Source organism: Ambystoma mexicanum, chromosome 8, assembly GCF_040938575.1.
Source record: "Ambystoma mexicanum isolate Mex_15411 chromosome 8, UKY_AmexF1_1, whole genome shotgun sequence".
Lineage (NCBI taxonomy): Eukaryota > Metazoa > Chordata > Amphibia > Caudata > Ambystomatidae > Ambystoma > Ambystoma mexicanum.
In genome coordinates, this window is record NC_090929.1 from 1,389,650,702 (window position 1) to 1,389,673,910 (window position 23,209).

At 42.5% G+C, this 23,209-nt stretch overlaps 1 protein-coding gene across 1 annotated transcript in view; it reads right to left on the reverse strand.

The window, feature by feature from the left end:
• The window catches only part of ABCC2 (ATP binding cassette subfamily C member 2), a 467,216-nt gene that overhangs the window by 276,134 nt on the left and 167,873 nt on the right, over nucleotides 1-23,209 (reverse strand). The window contains exon 10 of the mRNA XM_069611520.1: nucleotides 5,025-5,279. Coding sequence (XP_069467621.1) covers nucleotides 5,025-5,279 — 255 coding nt within the window. The remainder of the gene's footprint in view (nucleotides 1-5,024; nucleotides 5,280-23,209) is intronic.

Below are 23,209 nucleotides of genomic sequence, written 5' to 3' on the forward strand. Positions count from 1 at the left end.
ACTTCAATGGGTAGAACGCCTATCTAAACCGGAATCTAAACATGGGAGCAGGCTACGACCTTTAAATAATAATGACGCAGTCCTAGTGGAGTCTGTCAAAATTAAAGGGCCTATATTAATAAACCTATTACCAATCCTTACTTCTAAATACAAAATGGTGTGGGATAACAATCTATGCGAAGGAAAAGTGTTACTTGAGCAGTTGGCCTCCCTTCCCCATGTTTTCAGAACGGGGCAAGCAGCACGCAAACACTCTGGGTTCTTGGCCACGAGGTAACAGTTCAACACGTTGGCATCAGGGCTGTCTGCCAAAGTCTCTCTCGCAATGATAATCTCTTTGCAGAGGGCCTGATGTAACAAACAAAAACACAAAAGTTCCTTTCCTTTGTCAGGGTTTTCACTTTCACAAGTGCAAGACTGGTCTCCCTTTTTCGGGCTGGGACCACAGGTCCCTCTCATCTGGCCTCAGATCCCTTTTCTACAATGTTCACAATTTGGTCTCCCTCATTTGGGCTCGGACCATGGACCCGACCCACCCCCATCCGGGCTCAGATACTCTTTTCCACAATTTTCACAACCTGGTTTCCCTCGTTCGGGGTCGGATCATGGATCCCCCTCGTCCGGGCTCAGATCCCCTTTTGATACCAGAATCAAAGGCTTTCAAATGTGTGATGGGTTTTGCTTAAACCTTCCCACTTCTATTCACTTCACACAATTTATGCTTCACATCAATCTCCTACTTTTATTTCTCTTGTCAGGATACCATACAGAGACCTTCGACTGAGCACATTCACAATGCTGGACCACTCTGCCAAGGGTATCACATCTTTTCCTTCGAATGTTCAAATATTCACCAGCAATTTAGCTTCACTCGCATCTTTCATCACATGCGTTTAACAATGTTCGTTCCAGCGCTCGTTTGACAATGTTGGCGCTGTGTTGTTCTCTGTCGCTTCTTTGTTCTTCGAGCCAAGGATGATACCACAGCGTCTGCTGCTCCTCCTCGCCATGGTCAGATATGCGGGAGGACCCTCTGTATTCACGACACACAATGCAGGATTCTTCAGCCTGGTTTCGTGTTCTTACGTTTTCTGCCTTGAAGGTTTCTTGAAAGTGACAGCTTCCTGCCAAAAAGGTCACAAACCTCTCGTGCCTGGTTGTCGTTCTGCCCGCGTTCAGCTGCCAACTCGAAACTGCTGTACCTTTGTGTATTTTGCCTCGCTCAGAGTGTGCTCTCGTGCTCGGCCTTTTATCCATGTGGGGAAGTGTAATGGAAGTCAGGTGTGAGTGATTGTCGATAATTGCCTGACCTCGCCTGACCATAGTATTGGGACATATCAGGTACACGGCTCGGGTGTGCGTCTGTTTTCTCCCAGAGCATGTTGTTCTTGTAAACGTGTTGATGCAGGAAAGGGGGGGGGTTGAGTTTCTTAATATCCCATCGGGTCGGATGGGGTAAAGGTGTTACAGGGAAGAGAGGAATATCGTGTCTCACTATCCGTTGTCCCACTCCCACTCCCAGAGGACCCCTTGCCCAGGTGATCCTCCTGCACTGGTCCACCCCCAGGGTCTGGACCCAAAGGCAATGGCCGTGCCCTGGCCACCTGAGGGAAAGATCCACGGGGACTAGCGGGTGACACACCTGGTTTCTCACAGAAGAATCCAGCCTCTTTGCCTTTGAGAAAAGCCATGCTGTTAGTCTTACCTTCATTTCAGTATAAACACTGTGTTATATTTAGCTGCATTTTCGAATATAGCCACTTTGTTATATGTGGCTGCCTTTAGTATAGCCACATTGCTATATCTAGCAGCATTTGTTAGTATAGCCACTGTGGTATTTTTAGCTGCATTGTGAGTATAACCGTTATGTTATATTTAGCTGCACTCTTTTTCAGCACAGCAAATGCGTTATATTAAGCTGCATTTGAGTATAGCTACTGTTTTATATATAGTTATTTCTTTTAGTATAGCCCTGTGTCATACCTAGTTGCATTTTGAGTTTATCTACCAGGTTATATTTAACTACATTCTGAGTGTAGCATCTGTTGAATTTAGCATGAATTTCGACTATAGCCACAAAGTTTATTCAGCCATAATTTCGATATAGCCAATGTGTAGAATTTAGCAACGATCTGAATTCACCCTCTTCTAAATCCAGCTGCATCTACGAAACTAAGAGCCCAGCCAGTGCACGCTGGTATGTGTCACACTCCATTCTTATGGAAGATAGCCAAATTCATGGCCACCAAGCCGCATGCTTCTGCTATCATACACTACACTAAGACACAATACCCCTGCCATAAGAATGCAGCTATCCCCCATGATAAAAATGTGGTCTAGCAGCACACATAATGATCCTCCTGCTCTTGCATACTCTGCTGACTACCTCTCAGCACCCATCAGCATGACAGCTCAACATGGGTGGCTAGAAGGGACTTGGCCACCCCTACCTACCTTTGTATTGGCTAAAATGCACACACGCATTCTAAACTCCTTTAACAAATTTCCCATACCTGGACTTCGGTCCCCCGAGGGCGTTCAACCTACAGCGCTTTGAGACCATACCAATGGGAAAAGGCGCTATACAAATGACACATTACATTAAATTACATTACAGTACAATAAAAGAATTACAATAAAAGAATGCCTTTATTCACTCATGTAAAGGAAGGCCATTATATTTACAGCGTTGGGCTTTACACACTAAATTGGCCTCATTACAAATTTGGAGGTATTAGTGGTGCTCATAATACCATGCATAGATCTATGATAGGACATCAAATTTTTCTTTTCTCGTTGTGCTCCTCTTTATTTTGGGCTATTTTTGTTGTAACTTTATTCATCTCTTGACCTTCATGGGCGCGTCCCATACTCCTCTTGGCCTCCTACCTCCCTCCCACCTTAAACCCCCAACAAACATGTATGCAGTGAGCATTTCAGTATTTGGAATGTACAACTCTTTTCATTGTAAGAGAGTTCTGCTCCTTTTCCTTTTTTGCAGAATGTGCAAACAATAATTCTTGCCATTCCTCTACCACGCAAGATCCGTTTTACGCTCTGTATGGCCAGCATCCTAGATCATTTTCTGACGATCCTCTATTGCCCTCCTCCAACCCTGCTGCAACACATAGCTTGACCCATCTCTTGGAAATACAAGAGACAGTAATTGATCACTTCCAAAAGCCAAAGAACAACACCTAACTAGTGTTAATCGTCATAGGAAAACAGAACCGGTATTTCATGTAGGAGATCATGTATGGCTTTCTACAGCTCAAATATGACTGCATGAAAATAAGAAATTCCTACATAGATTTGTGGGCCCTTATCCCATTATGCAAGTGATCATTCCCATGGCAGTTCGAAACCGGTTGCCCGCAGCCTGGAAACTCCATCGCACGTTTCATGTTTCCCACCTGAAACCATTTTCAGCAACCACACGGTTACCAAAAAGAGCGTCCAGTGTTTCCATCCAGGGTTTTCAGAAATACGAGGTTCATTGCATAATGATTCTCGCATTGTGCCGGGTTCCATGCAGTACCTTATTGATTGGAAGGGTTATGCTCCAGAGGAAAGAACTTGGGAACCAGTCGGGAATGTCCATGCACCCAGTTTGCGTGCATTGTTCCATTGCCTCCATGTTCAGCACCTGTGAGCTGCACAGCCTTGGGGGGGAGGTGTCACATTTCCCGCCACTCTCTGAGTGACACAGACCTACGTAGGTGGCTGGAGACTCCTGTGGAATTTGAAACAATGCTGTCCACACTACACTTCCAATCAGCCCTCATGGGTGCATTGCATGCAACATCACCATGCATGCACTGCTGCAGAGCTGGTGCAGAAGGAAATATCCACATTTGGCATTGCAGCGCCGCTTCTCAGCCGCCTTCCAGACACAGAGCAGTGTTCAGATTGCTGATAATTTTTGTCCTACTTTCCGGATATTCTGACCTCTGCACGTCTTTTGGTTTGTGTTTGTCTGCCTCCTTGTTGGCTTGTTGGCACTTCAGAGCTCTTTGCTTCCACCTTTGTTTTTCTGTGGACATTAGTCCCTTTCCGTATTTTGAGATTTTTGTGAAGTATCTTTCTACGCCCTTGGATACTTTGGATTTTCTCCTTCTGAAATTCTTGTTGTACCTGGAACTCCTCCCCCTTAATTCTCGTCCTTGTTCCGCCCGACTCAGGTCCCTTGCTGTGTGTTCTTTTCTTTTCCCCTATGAGGAATGGGTTTTATGACCTATGGACATTGCTGCACTCTTCCAATCCTTTATGAAGACATCTCCTTTACATTCAGGTAGGAGTTGTTCTGGTGTGGGGAGGTAGATCAGACTGCTTCCTGGTCTATAGTTACTGAATGTCCTTTTCTTCTTTACAGATCCTGGGGGGTCCTCATGGCTGCCTTCTTGCCCTTCCACTCTCATTGTCTCTGTAGGCTTAATTTTAGTCGTCTGTGTGGTGGGTAGAGGAGGAAGGTATGGCACTTTCCAGGAGTCTAACTAAAACTCTTGGCCAAGACAAGTATGAAATCAATTTCTGAGTTCATGCACACAAACTTAGCGAGAAGCTATATGCTTAGGATGGGCAAAGCAGACAGCACATTGAGAAAGGGCATAGGAGAGGTAGATGAATGAATGTGAATGTAAGGATTGATGAATGAATGAGAGCGAGGGAAGATATGTTTAGTTACGTAGCATGCCATATAAGCTATTCTGTCTGTGAGGGGCATTTGCAGGATAATAGACTGCCAATTGTACCTAATCAGACAAAGAAACAGTACAAGTACATTGAATGTCATCCACCCCAGACCTGCCCTCCCCTCCCCAGCAGCCGCCATCTTGAAAGTGTACCCCTTTCTTGGAGCACTAATTAAAGTATTTAATACCTTTTAGGAGTAATGCTTAATGGTTGCTTTCTCTCATGCCGCCATAAACATTTCATCTACCACTGTTACCATCCTGGCACATCCTCCCTGTGCATTCACTGCTTTACAATGACTTGTACAATCCTATGGTCGTCTACTGTGTTACCTGAATTTTCTTAGATAGGTTGGCCAGCACGATGTTGATGGGCACAATCAAGACCATCACCGCAAGTCCCGCCAGGACAGACACGCCTAGTTCAGACCATAAGAATGCAATGCAGAGTGCAATTTGCATAGGGGAAGACCACAGCAAGTGGATAAAATTGGCCAGGTCCATAAACCTTTGTGCATCAGCAGACATCAGGTTCACTGTTTCCCCCACTGTAGACTCTTTTCGTGTTGAGTTGGATACTGTCAATGCCTGTGAAAGAGACAGAAGATACTGAATTAGGGAATATTTTGTTAAGATAGAGAACTCTGATATTTACAAATCATGTGTTCCTTTGCGTAGCTGGATATTAATTTCACAGTGCTCTACTATCTTCTTGGGGCGTCGCTAAGGGCCCAATTTTGATAGTGGTCATGCTTTCGACATTATGCAGCGCCATCATCAAATTGCAGTCATACTATGTGAAAAAAACACTACATTTCAAAAGAGCCAGTAGGATGTGATTTGCTTGGTGCAGGAATAAATGGTGCATGGCGAGAAGCCTAAGAAACTGCAGAGCATTTAATAGTGGATACACATGTATCCATTATTAAGATCCACAAGCATTATTTTTTCAAGCAGAGGTTGAGTTATTGAGAAGAAGGATTCTGAAGTCCTCCTGCCAAAATGATAATTGTGAAGAAACCGTGATGCCCAAAAATGTACATTTACAGATTATGGACTATATTGCAGACATCATCAAAACTCCCTGGTCTTGATGAAGATGGGAGAGGCAGTGTGGAGGACGACCACTGAATGTGCATTGAAATACGTGACGACCATGCTAGCCTAACGGGGATTTCTCAAAACCACCACCCAAATAGTCTCAGAGCAGAGGCTTCCTGAAGAGTTGGCATATTGTGTTCTTGTCAGTATTTGGACAGAAACGGAGCAGGTAAAAATAAAATGAAGGGAAAGAGGGCATAACTGCAACAGACAAAAAGATGGAGAGATGAAGCTTGAGGGAGAATGTTCAGTGGAAGCATGGGGGCAAGTCAGTCCTGTCAAGTGGACCATAGAATTTATGATGAAGAAAAGTTGGGTGTATTCTAATGTGCATGGGATACGCTGGAATGTGTTATCTGACCGATTTGGAGAATATGACATTTAGTATACTATGTCATATTTTAATGCATTGGTATGCCTTTCTATTGATCCACATATGTGGGTCCTTCTACAGATGGACCCTATGATCTCATCTGGAGCATAGTGACTTGATCCCTGAGGGCCACGCTACACACTGCTTCCCTTATTTAGTCTCCACTGGGTGTCAAGCGTGGGCGTCTGCAGCTAAGGGCCAAAAACAGCAAAGAACAACTCACTGTTTGGGCTTGTTGGGGTTGAAAAGCGCCGAGGGCTAGAAATCCAGGTCAGGCCAGTACTTCGTCATTTACCTGACTCCTGCTTGACGCATGGGGATCATTCCATCTACTGACTATCCATTTAAAGCTGAGTTTGTATTACCTTTCAGGACCAAGAAGCATTCCTGTTTTGGGCCTGTTAATGGTCTATTGGCTAACTATAGCCCCATTCTAGCCTAAATCAGAACTTACCCCTGCATCTTCTCAGCCAACCATCCACCCCGTTCCTTACTGCTCACCCACCTACCATCTCTGTCTCTTGGGCTGCACCCTTTCTTCATGGTCTTCACTTGCCTATTTCTTCTATCCTTCAACATGCACCTTGTCTTTGCTCCATTCTTCCTTCAACTCACTCTTCTCTTTCCCTCCTCTCACAGACTGCAGGTTCACCTCGGTCTAACTTCTGACCCACGATCTAGCCTCCCATCGCCCTCCTTCCACCCTGCACCCACACCACTGAAACAAGAGTCTCCTGTTCTACCAGAATCTCTAACCTCATCTATCCCCCTCCCCTACTGCACATCTGCACCCCTCACGCATTTCCTGTTACTCCTTCACTTGGCCTCTGGAATGCACCATCCCTCTGCAACAATTCTTCCTACACAACAGACCACTTCGACTCTTCTGGATCTCCCCTCATGGCTCTGCTACAATAGTAGCTCTCCACACACTCTGCTACATTCGCCCACTCTCCCTGACCTATTGGCAACAGTGGCAGCAAGGGTTCCTAATCAAAAAGGCCCGCAACACTATCCATTTACCTAGTGTCCCCTGTCTCACATCACCTGTTCCTCTTTGTAATATGCCACTATTCAACTCTACCCTCTTACTCTTACCACAGTTCTGACTCTCTATTGACCCCCTGGTCCCCTCAACTCCTTCTTCTCTGATCCAAACCTTCTTCTACTGGCATCCCCATTGTCATTCTGAGAGATTTTAACCTTCATAAGCTCTCTGCAGACATCTGGCTTGAAATTAATTCCCTCCTATTTGGCCACCCCTCTACTCCATCCACCCCCAGCCTATCCTTTCATGTGGGAACTCTCTTGACCTTTGTCTTCTCTCTCATTGACCCCTCTCCCTCTGATCACTCCATTGTTCACCATAACATTCTGTACCTCCACTTACTACTCCTCCATTATCATCTTCAATGAGTAAGTAGAAATTCAGGAATTACTCTTGCACCTTACCTTGATAATGTGAGGACCCCTCTCTTGTCTCTCTTCCCTTGTCATGCCTCTTCCATTACTGTTCTTTTTCTGACTTTCACTATGCACCTGTGTCTCAATTTAAACAACAATATCCTGCTCACACATGTACACCTTCCCATCCTCAGCCTTGGATCATGTCTGAAATTCAGACCATCAAAACAAACATGTGCTGTGACCTACGACGCTGGTACAAACATTCCTTTGCTGCCCTCACTTCTGCACTGTAGTCTGCAAAATCCTCTTACTACACAAGCATAATCACCTCCCTTCGTAAATTACACGTGCAATATACCCTGTAATCTTTGTTCACACCTCCCAAGCTAATTTCCTATGCCTCCTCTCTTTCTGCTAATTACTTTTTTACTATTGCTCTAAAATCTCAAAAATGTGTTACACTGTCACAGTCCTTTTCTCTCTCCCTCCCCAACCCTTCTTCTGTTCACCACCTCTCCCCCTACCTCTTCTACTCTCGACTACTATTCCCCTACCTCTCCTATTGAATTATCACTGATCCTTTGCAACGCCAAACCATTTTGCGCTCCTATCGTACCGTTACCACCACTTGGTCTGACGGAATTACAGGCAGATTACAAGTGGTGGTAAGGGCGGTAAACCCCCATTCCATGGAGTCTGATAGGACTCCATGCGGGGAGATTTTCCAGTATTACCGGCACTGGTAATAAAAGTGCTGGTAATACCGGCTATTTTTGTCGGTAGGGTGGCGGAATTACCTCCAGCTTTTAGTTGAAGGTAATTCTGGCCACCCCACCGGCAAACTTGTAGTTTGCTGGTGCGGAAATGTGTGAGTAAACATTATTACCGGCACATTATTTCTGCACCGGCAAACCTGTAATGAGGCCCTTAGTCTTAATCATCTGCCGTATCTATCTGAGTTCTTCAATATCTCTCCCTCTGCTGGACTCTTCCCTGCCTCCTTCAAATCTGCAACTTTCTTACCTCATTGAAGAAAGCCTCTGCTGACCTACACATCCCAGCAAACTATCACCCAGTTTCCCTCCTTCCCCATTTTTATTAAGTTACTTGAGCAAGTGGTCTTCAATTGGATCACTAAGTACCTTGATGATAATGGCCTCGGAGATGCACTTCTATCTGGCTTCCGTAGTAAGTACTCCACCAAGACTGTAGTCATGCATGTCTTCAACTGTCTGATATTCACACTCTATCCACCATTTCAAGCTCTCTTCTGTGGGAGGGGAAACAGACTTACCTAAACATGTACCTTTCACGTATTATTGTAATGTTACTTTCAGCTTCCATTTTGTAGTGAAGTCTTCCATCTTTTGTCATTCCGATTGGTCTTTCTACTTACCAGCATGTTTTCCCTTCACCCAGCAGACTTTTCCACGCCTCTGTGAGCCTTTCTCTGACTGACCAACAGGGCTCCTTATCAGTTCTCCTGACAGATACATTCCATATCTATCGTCAGTCCATCTATGGTTTGCCCAGTTGATAAACTTAGCCTTGAGGTGGCTGGATAGCTCATGTCACTGTGATGTATGGTCTGGAAGCGGGGTTTAGAGGGACTGTTTGCGCTTGTAATGGGTTTGTTACGAATTCTGAATGAATTCAGAGATGCTGCAAGAATGTTTTCAGGACAGAACATTGCATTCTTGCTTTCAAACTGGTCCCCTATGTTTGATAATATGTCCTGTATAAGTCCTAATTATTTCTGACCTCACAGAGCTGGGTGGGTTGGAAGTAATCCTGGGTCAGGGTCCAGCACTGCTATACCCATCCTTTTGGATCTCTCTGTTGCTTTCAACACTTTCAACCGCTCCTCTCTCCTCCTCACTCTCCACGACCTTGGGTTTCACAAATGTGCTCTGCCTGGATCACCTTCTACCTGGAAGGTTGATCCTTTAAGATATCCTGAACTTGCACACCTCTGACCCACCCCTCCCTGTCAGCATCCCTGAAGTATCAGTCCTTGGACCTCTGCTCTACTCCCGCTATAGCTCTACCCTAGGAACACTTATATCATCCTTTGGCTTTAACAATCACCTTGTAGCTGATGACACTCACCATGTTTTCTCCTTTACCTCCTTCACTCCAGCCATCTTTTGAATGGAGTAGGAACTGTCTCACTGCAACTCATCACTGGATGGCTTTCTGCTGCCTCATGCTGAACTCTTCAAAAATGAAAGTTGTCTTTCTCCCAGCTTCCAATGCCATCCCTAACATTCCCTCTCCTATCTCCTTTCCACCTGATGTTCTTTTTCTCTTGCGCAATTTTGGGGTCCTCTTTGATAGTGACCTCTGACTTCAACAATTCATCGCTACCCCTGCTTTTGCTGTTCATAATCTCTTCAACATTAAGAAAATGTGTCCTTTCCTTACTAACAACTCTACGAAAGCACTAATCTCCACAGTTGTGCTCAGCGAACTTGACTAGAGCTCAAGCCTACTTCTTGGCCTAGCTCTCTACTCCTAACATCTAGACAAAGTTCTCATCTTTGCTTCCCACACTCTATACAACCTCCAGATCACCCTCAACCTCTATCTACTGACAATATGCTGGTTGGATCTCCATGCACAACCACTCCCATTTCAATCTCTTACTCTGTTTACTCAGCATCCCATTAACTCTGATCCTCCTCTACTCTCAACCTTACTGTCCCGTGCTCTCCCGGTACCTTCTCTCACTTTTGCTTTTTCTCTCTACTCACCCCGCTCCACTGGAACCCGCTGCCCATCACAATCAAAACCTGCTCAACTCTGAATCCCTTCAAAGCTCAGCTTAAATTTCACTTAGTTGCTAAAGAGGGAGCTCCCAAAGCCCTTCCCCACTCTCCCTACCTGATTCCACCACTCCCTTCAGTGATGATCAATAATGTTATTTTTTATATTTATATAGTACTCCTCTTTATTTACTTAGGTTAATGTTACCTTTGTACCTTTATAATTCACCTGTTTCATATATATATATATATATATATATATATATATATATATATATATATATATATATATATATATATATATTCAGTAAAAAAACTTTGTTAAAGGGACGTTATGGTTAAGTTGCACTACTAAAAACCTATGAAATTCAGTAAAAAAACTTTGTTAAAGGGACATTATGGTTCCAAATAAAACTGAAAAACCCTTGAAATTCGCCAGTTATGGTACGCTAAGCAACCATAAATCGCGCCACCACCGTGCACTGCTAAGACTAACACCCAGGACATCAAAGATGAGATCACAAATGTCATTGATGACATCACTGATGACATCACATGTGCATGAAAAGTCTGTACAAGGGATTCTTATTGTAATGTTAATAAAAAAGTGTCATGGATCATTGGAATAAATATCATGAGGTAAGTAGTGCATTAAGTAATGCATTAATACAAATAGCATTATATTATGAAGTTTTTTCCAATATACTAAGGTACACATGTAGTAACATAGGCATAGTCTGCAGCAGACATAATGAAGATGCAATATTAATAATCTTGCCATGTTAAATACTCAAATTATAAATGCTTTCTTATTAGAGTCTTGCATACTGTGAAACATTTAATAAGTACCTAATCAAACCCACTTATTACATTATTGCATCACTGCACACAAAACACAGACAACAACACATACAAATAGAGCATATACAGGGAAAGTGAAGTAAACAAAAAAACAGCAGTATTACCCGACAATCTTCATAACCTAACTGATTATCTTCATGCACAGAAATGATTGCTCTGCTTCAAAGCTACTACTTCCCTATGTATAACTATCACATATTGTGACTAGACCCTAAGGAAAGTAGTGTAAGTGCAATGTGTACAAATATGAGCATATCCAGGGTAAGTACAGTAGTAAAAAAACAACAGAACTATAAGACAGTGTTGATAACCTTACTAATCATCTTCATACATAGAAAGCATTGCTGTCTGCCAAGTCTGTGTTTCCCCTTTGTATATGTTTCATATGCTTAGAGTGCACCCTAAGTGAATTACTGTAAGAACATATTTGAAGTATAAGTCTACAAATATAGTACTTTGTACTATAGTATAGTGAATTTTTAGTCCCTGACTGTTACTGGCCTAGATATATCAGTAAAGGAAAGAAGAGTGAGCCAGGCATGTGATGTCATCAGTGATGTCATGAATGACATTTGTGATGTCATCTTTGATGTCCTGGGTGTTAGTCTTAGCAGTACACTGTGGTGGTGCGAGTTATCTTAGCGTACCATAACTGATACATTTCAAGGGTTTTCCGGTTTTACTTGGAACCATAACGTCCCTTTAACAAAGTTGTGTTACTGAATTTCATAGGTTTTTAGTAGCGCAACTTAACCATAATGTCCCTTTAACAATGTTTTTTTTACGAATTTCATAGGTTTTTAGTAGCGCAAATTAACCATAACATCCCTTTAACAAAGTGGTCAGGGATGACATCAACACTACCCAAACATGCAGGGCGTATCTGAAATTGTTCTATCATACCATATAAACATTATGCAAGTTGAAAAAGCAGCACATATACACATTATATATGTTAATAAATAAGCAGTGGAACTACATATTTAACATATCAACCAGCCATTGAAAAACGATATGTAATAAAATGGATTATACCATAACAAAAAAGATATACCTCGAACATAATTACCTCACAGAAACTGCAGAGCTAGAAGCAACAGTAGACCTACACAATACAACGAATACAACTTACCAGAAACTAGTAAGTAAACTTCATTTTTTTAATATATTGCTCTAGTTTTTGTGTGAGGTACAGTATAATTAATATATTTTTGTTTTTCACACAGAAATGTGCAGTACTTTGGAGTGGCTGGAAGAAAATATTCCACATGAGGAAATGGCTGAAGACAGTGATAATAATGGTAGACACTTGTCTATACAACGAAATTAATAATCATTACCTAATGTGTACTTAACATATACATGTTTATTTTTTACAGACCATACAAAGATTGAAAATGTGACTCCAAAAGACACAATGGAAAAGACTCTTGAACGCATTGAACAGAAAGTAGACATGCTAAAGGAAAACTTCAATAGTTTGAAACAGTTAGTAGAGGACCACATCAAAGAAAAAAATTAGGTACCATTGTCCACCCGTACTTGTTCCCCCTCTCCATGTCCCAGTGAACTATCCCGAAACCGTGAGCAACAAAATAGACGTTGTGATGAGACTTCCATCCCTTCATCCCCTCCCATCCATCCTCTCCAAACCCCTGAATCCCCTATTTTTGGATCAGTTTCTGCTTCCCCCTCTCTTTCATAATTTGTGTATATGTATATAATTAAAAAAATGTTATGTTTCTTCTAATGAAATTTTTTGCATCTTCTTTTTTTTTTAAAAAAGCAGTTAAAATGTCTGCGGACAGCGCGCCTGTCTGGCCTGTCCGTAATTAACAAAATGTGGATGTCCTAAGGATACTACACCTCTCCGTACCATTCGCAACCAAGATGGAACTGTTCTTAGAACACACCAGGTGTCAGGGTTGTCCGTAAATGAACAAATTGGAAGTGTCCTAAGGACACTATACCTGTCCGTACCGTTCGCAACCAAGATGGAACTGTCCATAGAACAGGCACGGTGTCCGGGATGTCCGTAGTCAAACAAAATGGAGGTGTCCTAAGGACACTATACCTGGCCGTACAGTCTGCAGAACATCTACGCACATGCGCACCATACCCGTATGTCCTGCGAACACCGCGCCTGTCCGTAACAGTCCGTCTCACTTGTGTTGCACTTTTAATTAGTTTTAGGACCCGAACACTGTCCGTAGAACACCCACGTGTATGCGCATGACCGCTCCTGCGCATTTGCTTTCCTGCGGACACCCGTTCCCTTCGCGGACGTGTTCCCGACGTCATCGTGTGACCGCACCCACGCTGAGCGTGTGTCCTAATTTGCGGACTCGGTCTGTAATCCCAACATTTTAAAAGAATTTATTCAGACAATCCAAATTATTTTACAGTAAAAAATAACCATTTCACCTGTCCCAGACAATGGCCCTGGCTTTCCACATATTTCTTGTAACTTTTTGAATGCTTTTGAGTGTTCGATATGTTCTTGAGGCGCACCCCAGAGCTGATCTTCATTGTACTTCTGGCTATTGAAGATTGACGTTTGCTGCCTTTAGTGCTCTATCTGAGATTACCTCACCAACCCTAATGGCATCCATGGCTGCTGTTGCTACATCAGCCTCAGCACCACCCCAAACCCTCCACCACCACCACCTCCCCAAGGGCCTGCAGAGGGGAACACCGTGAGGATGTAGAGAACGAGGATGAAGAGGATGAAGAGAATGAGGTGGAGGAACTCCCTACTACCAGCACTCGCCGGGAGTCTTGGGTGTGGCAGTTGTTTACCGTTTATGGTAACGTACCAAAAGCACGTGCAAACAGGGTCACCTGTAACAAGTGCAAATTGGTGCTGAGTCATGGGAGACGTGGTTCGTACAGCTTTGGTATGACATCCATGAAGCAACACCTAACTTCGTTCCACGGTGCGGACATTCGCAAGGTTGTACCTTGTGATGAACGTAGTAGGTTGAGTTCCTCCACAACATCCTCCATTTCCGATCCTCTCACCACAAGAGACACTCCTGTGGGAGAGCGCATCCCTCCAGCAGCTTCACAGGCCATTCGCGATGCTGTTGACCCTTACCCTTTGAGGGTCACAATATTGTGTATGTACTGCGACGCAGTACTCTACAGGGGGGAGAGTCTTCGAAGTGCTTTCGAGACTACGGTCATGGACCACCAGAAGACCTGCTAGCTACCTAAATAAGGGCCACCCTACATCTTCCTCTCTCCACCTGCCCTTTCTTATCTCCGTGGTTGGTGTCCCTTCCATACCCTCCTTTCCCCTCGTCTCCTAGTGTGTCATGTGTAAAAAAGCCAAAAAATATAAAACAACAAAAATCCAACAAAAAAAAGGCTCTTTTCAGAGCCGCCTTTCTCAGTTTAAAAATAGAACTACCAAATAAACTGTGCGCATTTTTTAAAAGTCTGCGGACAGTCCTAGGACAGATAACATTTTGGGGTGCAACCCTAGCAAAACCAATGCACTTTTCTCTGGGAGTAAGTGGTGGCTCTGAAAAGAGCCTTTTGGTGGTGTTTTGTGGGTTTGAAAAACTTAGATTCGTCTAATGCAAAAAAGATGACTATAATTCCAAAAAAGGTTGCAATGCATTTTGTACATTTCTAAGGAAAATCTGATTGCCAGCATAAGTAAAATGGACTCCATGTCTGCGAAAAATGAATGTGCTAAGAAACATAATATTTTCATTGTGAAAAAGGGGCATGCCAACATCTCCTAGAAAGGCACAAACAGCCTTATTGACATTGTGCCTCGCTTTCTCCATTTGTGGACCAAATGAAGAAGAACGCAGCCACATTTGTCTTTGCACAATACGAGAAAAAATTACTTGGGAATTTGGAAACATGTCCATGACCTTCTCAAGTCCTTCTTTCATTGAAAATTGCAAAGAAATTCCAGACACATGTCCTAAACTGTTCCCTCCACAATGAATTATAATTATGTCAGGATGACGCTCTGTCTGTAAAGTAACACAGAGAGGTAGCAAGTCCAGCCACTTCATTCCACGCACTCCATGCCAGTACACTTCCACTTGAGGGAATCCAAGATCTGCAGATACACCTCAACGTTCTGCATTCACCTCCAACCAATGTATTCATGAGTCTCCCAAAATCCAGATAATCTGTTTTCAAAAACACACAGCCATAGCTATCTGTTCTTCTCTCAGGAAAAAGACATCCTCACTAAATCTCTCCTTACACAACACACCCACTAAACTTTACTGACTAATCCCTAGCTCCGCTCATTTGCATGCCTCTCCACCCCAGAATCCCTGTATGTAATACGCACTGTCCGCAGACTATCGCCATGTCCACAGGCATATACAAGATCTGAGCGTGGTGAATGTACATTTAAATAGTTTTTGCAGATGCCTGACAGACACCTGTTATTTTGTATTTTTTGTTTTTTTTTAATTATTTTACAACTAAAATCTTCACATAACCTGTTCCAAAGCAACCCTTACATTCCAAAAAAGCATGGCATTTCCCAAAAAAGATAAAGAAACACCATCTGCTTCAAAATAAGCAGCATTACTCGAAACAATATTCTCATTGTTACAGAAAAACATACCAGCTCTTAGCATGAAAGCACGCATGCCTCGATTGATTGCACACCTAGCAATGTTTTGCTGAGGACAAAAAACAGAACTATTGTCCCATATTGCTCTAGGTACTAATCCAGAAAAAATTACTTTCATATTTGGAAGTATGTTGATTACTGCTTGAACCAACTGTTCCAAATCTGCCAACAAAGTAGGGGAACTCACGTAGCCCAAATGCAAAGCACCATAATGCAAAACTACCATATGGGGACTGTTCATCCTACGCATAGCTCTACAAACTTGGAGAATTGCCTCTACATTGCAATCAGTCACAGCGCTCCACACCACCTCCACCCTTCTAACATCAAAACTGTTTGCCACATGCCTGCATTGAGAATACTGCTGTAAACCATGGTCAAACATATCTCCGAGCACCAACACCCTGACTTTCTCCACCTCTGCCATCTTCAATACACACACTCTTTCTACACAAATCAACAACGTCAACATCTGATTGGCTGATCCCTACAGTCCCCTTTCCATGCTGGATTTGCTGGAAAACCCTGTATGTGGCACGCCCTACCCGCAGACAGCCGCGGTGTCCTCGCGGCAAGTAACTCTTAGCCAGCCCTTCTACACTTTCCACATCACTCCCGGTTCCATTCCCTCATTGGATACAGCTAAGCAGTCACACAACCATCCACCAATCACATTCAAGACCTCTACATCTAACTCCAACATCAGTGCTGCGAACTTCAAATGTACTGTTGATCATTCTGAATACAAGTCTCATATCATTGGAAAGCACCCACTACAAAAACTACTGTACAAGTTTGGAGGATTTCTACTTACAGCTCCATGGATATCCACATGCATGATTACAAAGTATAGGCATGCATATTTTATTCAGAGTACATGTACAACTCTTATGATTCCATATAAACAGAGTAATGCCACTAAATCTGCATAGCCAACACGTACATGCCAACGCTCCCGATTTAAGTGCGAGACTCCCGATTTTTAATGTAAAAATTGCACTATTTTTTACTGTCTCCCGCATAACCTGTACATACATGCCAGGCCTCTCGATTTACGCGCGAGACTCGATTTTTCATTGAAAAATTTCACAATTTTTTACTGTCTCTCGCCTAAATTAATGCTAATCCCAATTCAATCGTATGAGAAAAATAAATGTTCCTGATTGCTGTGGTGAAATCTCCCTCTCAGGTGCTCCCGATTGTTCGCATGTCAAGTTATAATATGAAATTATTCACATTTTTCCCACCTACTATAATGAACTATCACTTCCAAACCTCTCTGCTATCTACAACACACCTGTAAAAAAACAAGTGAATTTCATGAACTTACAATTCTACTCATTTGCGAAACATGTTGAACTAACATACTGTAAATAACATATAAAGGCGGCAAATAGTCAAATGAAATGCATGCATACACTATGTTCAGATATCAAACAAGAATACTACTAAAAAAACATAAAAATCAACGTGTACATTAATATCAGTGCTATAAACACACACAATTACTAACTTCTTCCTTTTACAATTGCAGTGAAGACCACTCTTCTGAAAATCAGCAGCATCTAAACTACAAACAACATATCCGAAGAAACCTGCTCATTCCACAAAAAAAAGTAAGTACAATACTACCTTTATATTCTTAATGTTCCTCAAAGTCACTGTGTGGTTCATTCATCTAATTTGCGCACCAAAAAAAACATCGATTTCTGAACCATTCTGCCTACAAATCCCCATTTATTAAATAGAGATTTGCAGGCAGAATGGCACACAAATCCCTGTTTTTTTGGAACATAAATAACATACTCAACCCTTAGAATGTAGGTACTACAAAACAAAGAACTGTTTTAATTTTATACCATTACGTTTACTATTAATGCTTCTCCTCACCACTAGCTCACTTTCTACTCTCATCTGAACCAAAGTGTAGTCACATACAAACAGAAGAATAGCCTTCCCAACTCATTGTAACTACCCAATGCACATCCACACACCACCTAATACATCTTCCCCATCAAACTCATACACGCATGCACACAGCACACATACTTTGCAAAACAGACCAACCCATACCTTCTTTTTTTTCAACAGACCAACAGACCCCAAAGAATGCCTCCCAAAAAGCAAGTCCGTAGAAAGCAATGCAGAAATAGAGCAACTGAAAATAAAAGTGTCCAAAATAAGCATCCATCTCTACCAGAGTTTGTACAAAACGTTCAAACAAAACAGCTAATGCAGTCATTTAGCGAAACAAAAGAAGCTTGTAGTACAGAACCATTGCCTCCTCTATCAAAATGTAAAACGAAACAGAAAATACTTAACAAGAATTCGGCTATCACTACTGCTAAAACTGCTCCTATAAATCATCATATACTAGCAAGTAGCCATACTATAAAAAGTATTTTAGCAAAAATGTTCTGCCACAGAGTCCGTCAGAATCTTATAAAAACAGGAACGAAATTATGTAAAACCCTTAAAACCTACCGTAGAAAAATAATCATAGAAGCTCTTGTAGACAGTGCAATCCTTCTCAAAAAGGAAGTTATTTATTTTAGTTTTAAACAGGATGAAACCACTAACAAAACTAAGTACTAAACTTCAAAAAAAACTTCTCATTAAACTGAATGTCAACAAAAATAACTTCTTAAATATCTGTGGAGGTGAATGGAGTCACACCACGACCACAGAACCATATTTTAATGAAGAAACATACAAACAAAACCAAACAAACACAATTGCCATCCATAGCAGTGGACGAGGTTATGAAAAAATTAATAATACCATCATGGAACAAGAAACACTGCTTACAAAAATATCCCCAGAAAACTCAGAATTACCTCTCCATTTGACTGAACCAGACTGTCCAGTATACAAATGGCCGTGCACGTCAATGTGTAACATTCCCAACAAATCTTTCAAATCTTTACGCCAGTTCCTCAATCAGTATGTGAAAGGTAAAGACAAAATCAAAATGAAAGTGCAGTAAAATATGGATACTTGTTTAGTGCGCAAATACACAGGACTACAAGGACATTCATTAGCCTGCATTTCAGGACCTATTTGCAAAAGCACCTTCTATGACATCAAAATGATATCAACACATCATTCAAATGTAAGAAATCTAGTGTATAAACTGTACTATGCTAAAAGACCTGCTTTAGAACTAGCCAATTTCAATAACACTCTTCTACATGGTACACCCAAATACCTACAAGAAGAAATTGACCGTATCCAGAGAAAATATTTTGGAAGTGAAAGCCAATTACAAAATGCAATAGCTTTAGAACAGACTAGCAACAATTCTGCACATGGCAACTACACACATACAAAAAAGAAATACTAAAATTTAAAAGTACATCCGCTGAAGTACCAAACCATGTGTGTGTGTGTTGCCTCAGAACGTTTTACAAAAGTAACACAAAAACTATAGATGTAACATACAAAATAGAAGACAATGATTCCAAAGGGTTTGAATTAGCTCTCTACCTTTTAGCAGAAAACAAATACGAAATAAGTGACCCCTTAATAGTTTGCAGTTACTGCACTACAAAACTTGACAACAACCAAACTCCTTCACGTGCTATCACAAATAACTTGGAATTATTCCCACTACCAAAACCCCTGCAACAACTCAATTTGTATGAGAGCATCATAATTCAAACAGTACACCCATTTCAAGCAATAATACGCCTTCAACCAAAAACAGCAAAATTACCTCCCTCTGAATTGGTGAAAGGCATTCATGGCAAAGTAGTTTATTCACCATTGGATCTGACAGAAAATGTGCACACTCTGGGAGTGCAACGTCCAATAGAGCAATCTTTAATTGTCTTAGTAAATGGTGTACCAACAAAAGACAAAACAATTTGGCAACAACTTGTGGATTTACATAAAGTTATACAAGCCATGCAATATCTGAAAGACAATAATGAATACTACAAAGAAATAAATATTGAAGAAAACTTAAGGGAAACAACTGAAATAATTCAAGAGTCACCAGAAACTGGTCAATTTTAACTTCTTGATCCTGCTGCAGTATCCAATATTTTGGACCATTATACAATCCATCCATTGCACTCTAATGACAGCATAGATGATGCACTAGAACAGTACCAAATGCGGCAAACCCCGGGTCAGCGCTTACAGTCTCTGGAGGATAGCTCAAGGGCAAGGTGCTTGCATTGGAAGCAAGACGACACTGAGCACCACAGGTTTGATCCCCGGGTCCGCGCTTAGAAACCTCTGGGTCTTAAGCGCGTTATAAATAACCCTTCATATCATATCATATCATATCACATCAAAGGTTCACCAATGAGCATATGGGCAAAAAGTATAGAAGCACATGCTTTTCCTCTTCTATTTCCTACTGGAAAAGGAGGAAGGTACGATGATAGACCCACTCAGATAACAGCATCAGAGTACCGTTCATTACAAATGTATTCTGAAGATCCCAGATTTAGACAAAATGTGGAATACATATTCCACCTACTCTTTGAAAGTGAACTAGCAACTCTATGTTATGGAGTTGCACACATATTGAAATCGGGAACCCCCTTTCAAAATATGTCAGCTACCCAATTAATACAAAAGGTGCAAGAAAAAGATGAGGTTTTACAATCAAGCATAACAAATCTGTTTGCAAACATGCGTGGTACGAAAGAATACTGGTTCTGACGTCACGGATAAGTATGTTGTATGATCAGAAACCTTGGACCACCCACTTGGTTTGTTACATTACATTGTGCAGAATATGTATTGGAAGATTTACATGATTTCCTACGCATATCAAACAAAAACAAAACAAACATAGATATACTAACACCTGGAGAACTTTGCTCTCTAGATCTTGTTAATGTTTCAAGATATTTCCATCATTGTTTCATTGCTATGCTACACTTTATTTGTAATAAAACTGTTCCTCCCATCGGAGAAGTGCAACACTTCTTTTGGAGAAAAGAATACCAAGCCAGAGGAGGACCACATATCCACATGCTTTTATGGATTAAAGATGCTCCTAAATTTGGTCAGGACAGTGATGCCACTGGTTTGCAGTTCATCCAAAAATATGTCACTTGTGAAATCCCTTCACAAACGAGACATAATGACCTTCATGCACAAATTGTACAATTTCAAAGACACAAATGTGGCAAATATTGTCGTCGTAAATACAAAAACAAAGGGAAATACTACACCAAATGCCGCTTTGGTTTACCTAGACCAGTTACAGAAACAGGTGAAGTGAACAACTTCATGTCTTCAGTTAGACATAGTGTTAAAGGTAAATCACCTAAGAACACGTATTACATAAAAAGAACAGAAGAATCAAAATATATCAATGATTACAGTGCAATCATTGCCCTCTTATGAAATGCAAATATAGATGTGCAGTACATTGCAAACAATTCCACTGCAGTTGCACGATATATTACAGCCTACTTAACAAAAGCAGAAAAAACAGAGCTTCAAGACCTCTGGAATGACCTATCATCAGACAAAACACTATCTCAGAAATTGTACAGCTTAGGCATAAAAATGCTCTCTCATAGAGAATGTTGCGCCTATGAAGCTGCAGATCGTTTAACCAGTACTGATTTGTATGGAAAATCTGAAAATATAGTATGGCTAAGTCTTGGTCCTGCTAAATCTAGAAAAAGAGTTCTCAAATCATATGAGGACCAAAAATGATCCCAACAGCCAAGACATTTTGAAAAACAATTTACTAGACACATACTACCCGAACAGGAGTACCACTTTGGAAACCATGGGCCTCATTACAAGTACATCGGTCCGGACTTAACGCCGCCGGTATAACCATACCGGCACCGTTTCCGCATCCGCCCAATCATGACCTGCGGACCCGGAAATAGCACCACTTCCAACCGCCACCGTGGAGTTTAGGCTCCCGTAAACTCCGCCTGCACGGAAACCCCTCCGTTACCGGCTATACTAAACACCGCGAGCATCACAACTAGTGCGGTCATGGAAACACCACCTGAAAAATGGCGTTAAAACCGTGATCACAGTGGCGGTACCGCCACCACTGCGAACATAACGTTAAACAGTGCCTGCTGACCTGAATCAGGGCACATGTGCACCAAATCAGGCCAGTTGGACCAGCAGGCCACTAGGAGCCTACGTAAGGGCCATACCCAGCCCAACACAAAACAGAACCATGCAGGCAGCAGCTCTAGTAGCATTGGGACTGGGCCTACTCAACCAACAGGAAGCACTGCACATGATGGCAGTAATGGTGCAGAGGAGGAGGCGGAGGCGTAGGAGGTGCAGGTGGCAACCAGCTAACCCTGTACCTATGGCAAACCCCATTGTCCAGTCGGCACCACCCCGCAGGCAGCCTGCAATACCACGCATCAGGGCCTCACCCTGGAACCTTACCCCAGGACAGATCCACACACTATACCGGCTGGACTGTCCAACAATCCTGTACATCACCGCCATGATAGAGGACGACATCAGCAGCCACATAGACACCCCCACCGCCACCCCCCCACCTGAAGGTTGTGTCTGTTCTGCAATTCCTTGGCACCGGCACCTATCAACACACAGTTGGTGAGCTGCACGGCCTATCACAACCCTGTTTCTCCAAAATCCTGGTACAGGTACTGGATGCTCTGTTGCGCCATGTGTCGGAACAGATAGCCCTACCCCGTACCCTCCCCGAGGTCATTGCCACCAAGTTGGCCTTCCATGCCATAGCAGGCATGCCAAATTGCATAGGTGAAGTCGACTGCACCCACATTGAGCTGACAGTACCACATGCAATTGAGAATGTGTTCCGCAATAGGAAACAGTACCACTCACTGAATGTACAGATGGTATGTGATGCCACGCAACTGATAACACATTGCTGCGCACGTTTCCCAGGCTCAACCCATGACTCAATGGTACTGCGGAATTCCACATTGCCACGGTACATGGAACGCTATGCCGGACAAGGCACATGGCTATTGGGTGAGTACAGCTGCCAATGCACCGACCCTGTGGAAGTGGTGTGTGTGTGTCCAGGGCAATGAGCAATGTGAGTGTGCTGCTGTGACTACACATGCATCACCCCCCCGGCCATCAACTGAATAGACAGCGGAACCAAAAAATCACAAAGCAACACATGACAGATTACCACAGTGTACCCGTACACACCCTGCCACAAGACACACACAGCTGATACTATCACTGACCCGTATACCTGGAGCCACTGCAAACACCCACCCACAATATGCAACACTGCCCTCCCAATGCACATGATGCCTGTACATGAGACGTCCTGCATCGACTACTTCATCACGGTGGAGTTACTCTGCCATGTGTGCACAAAACTGCACAATGCCATACTCACAAGCCAATGTCACCCGCAGGGCAGAGTACACATGCACACCAATGCGTT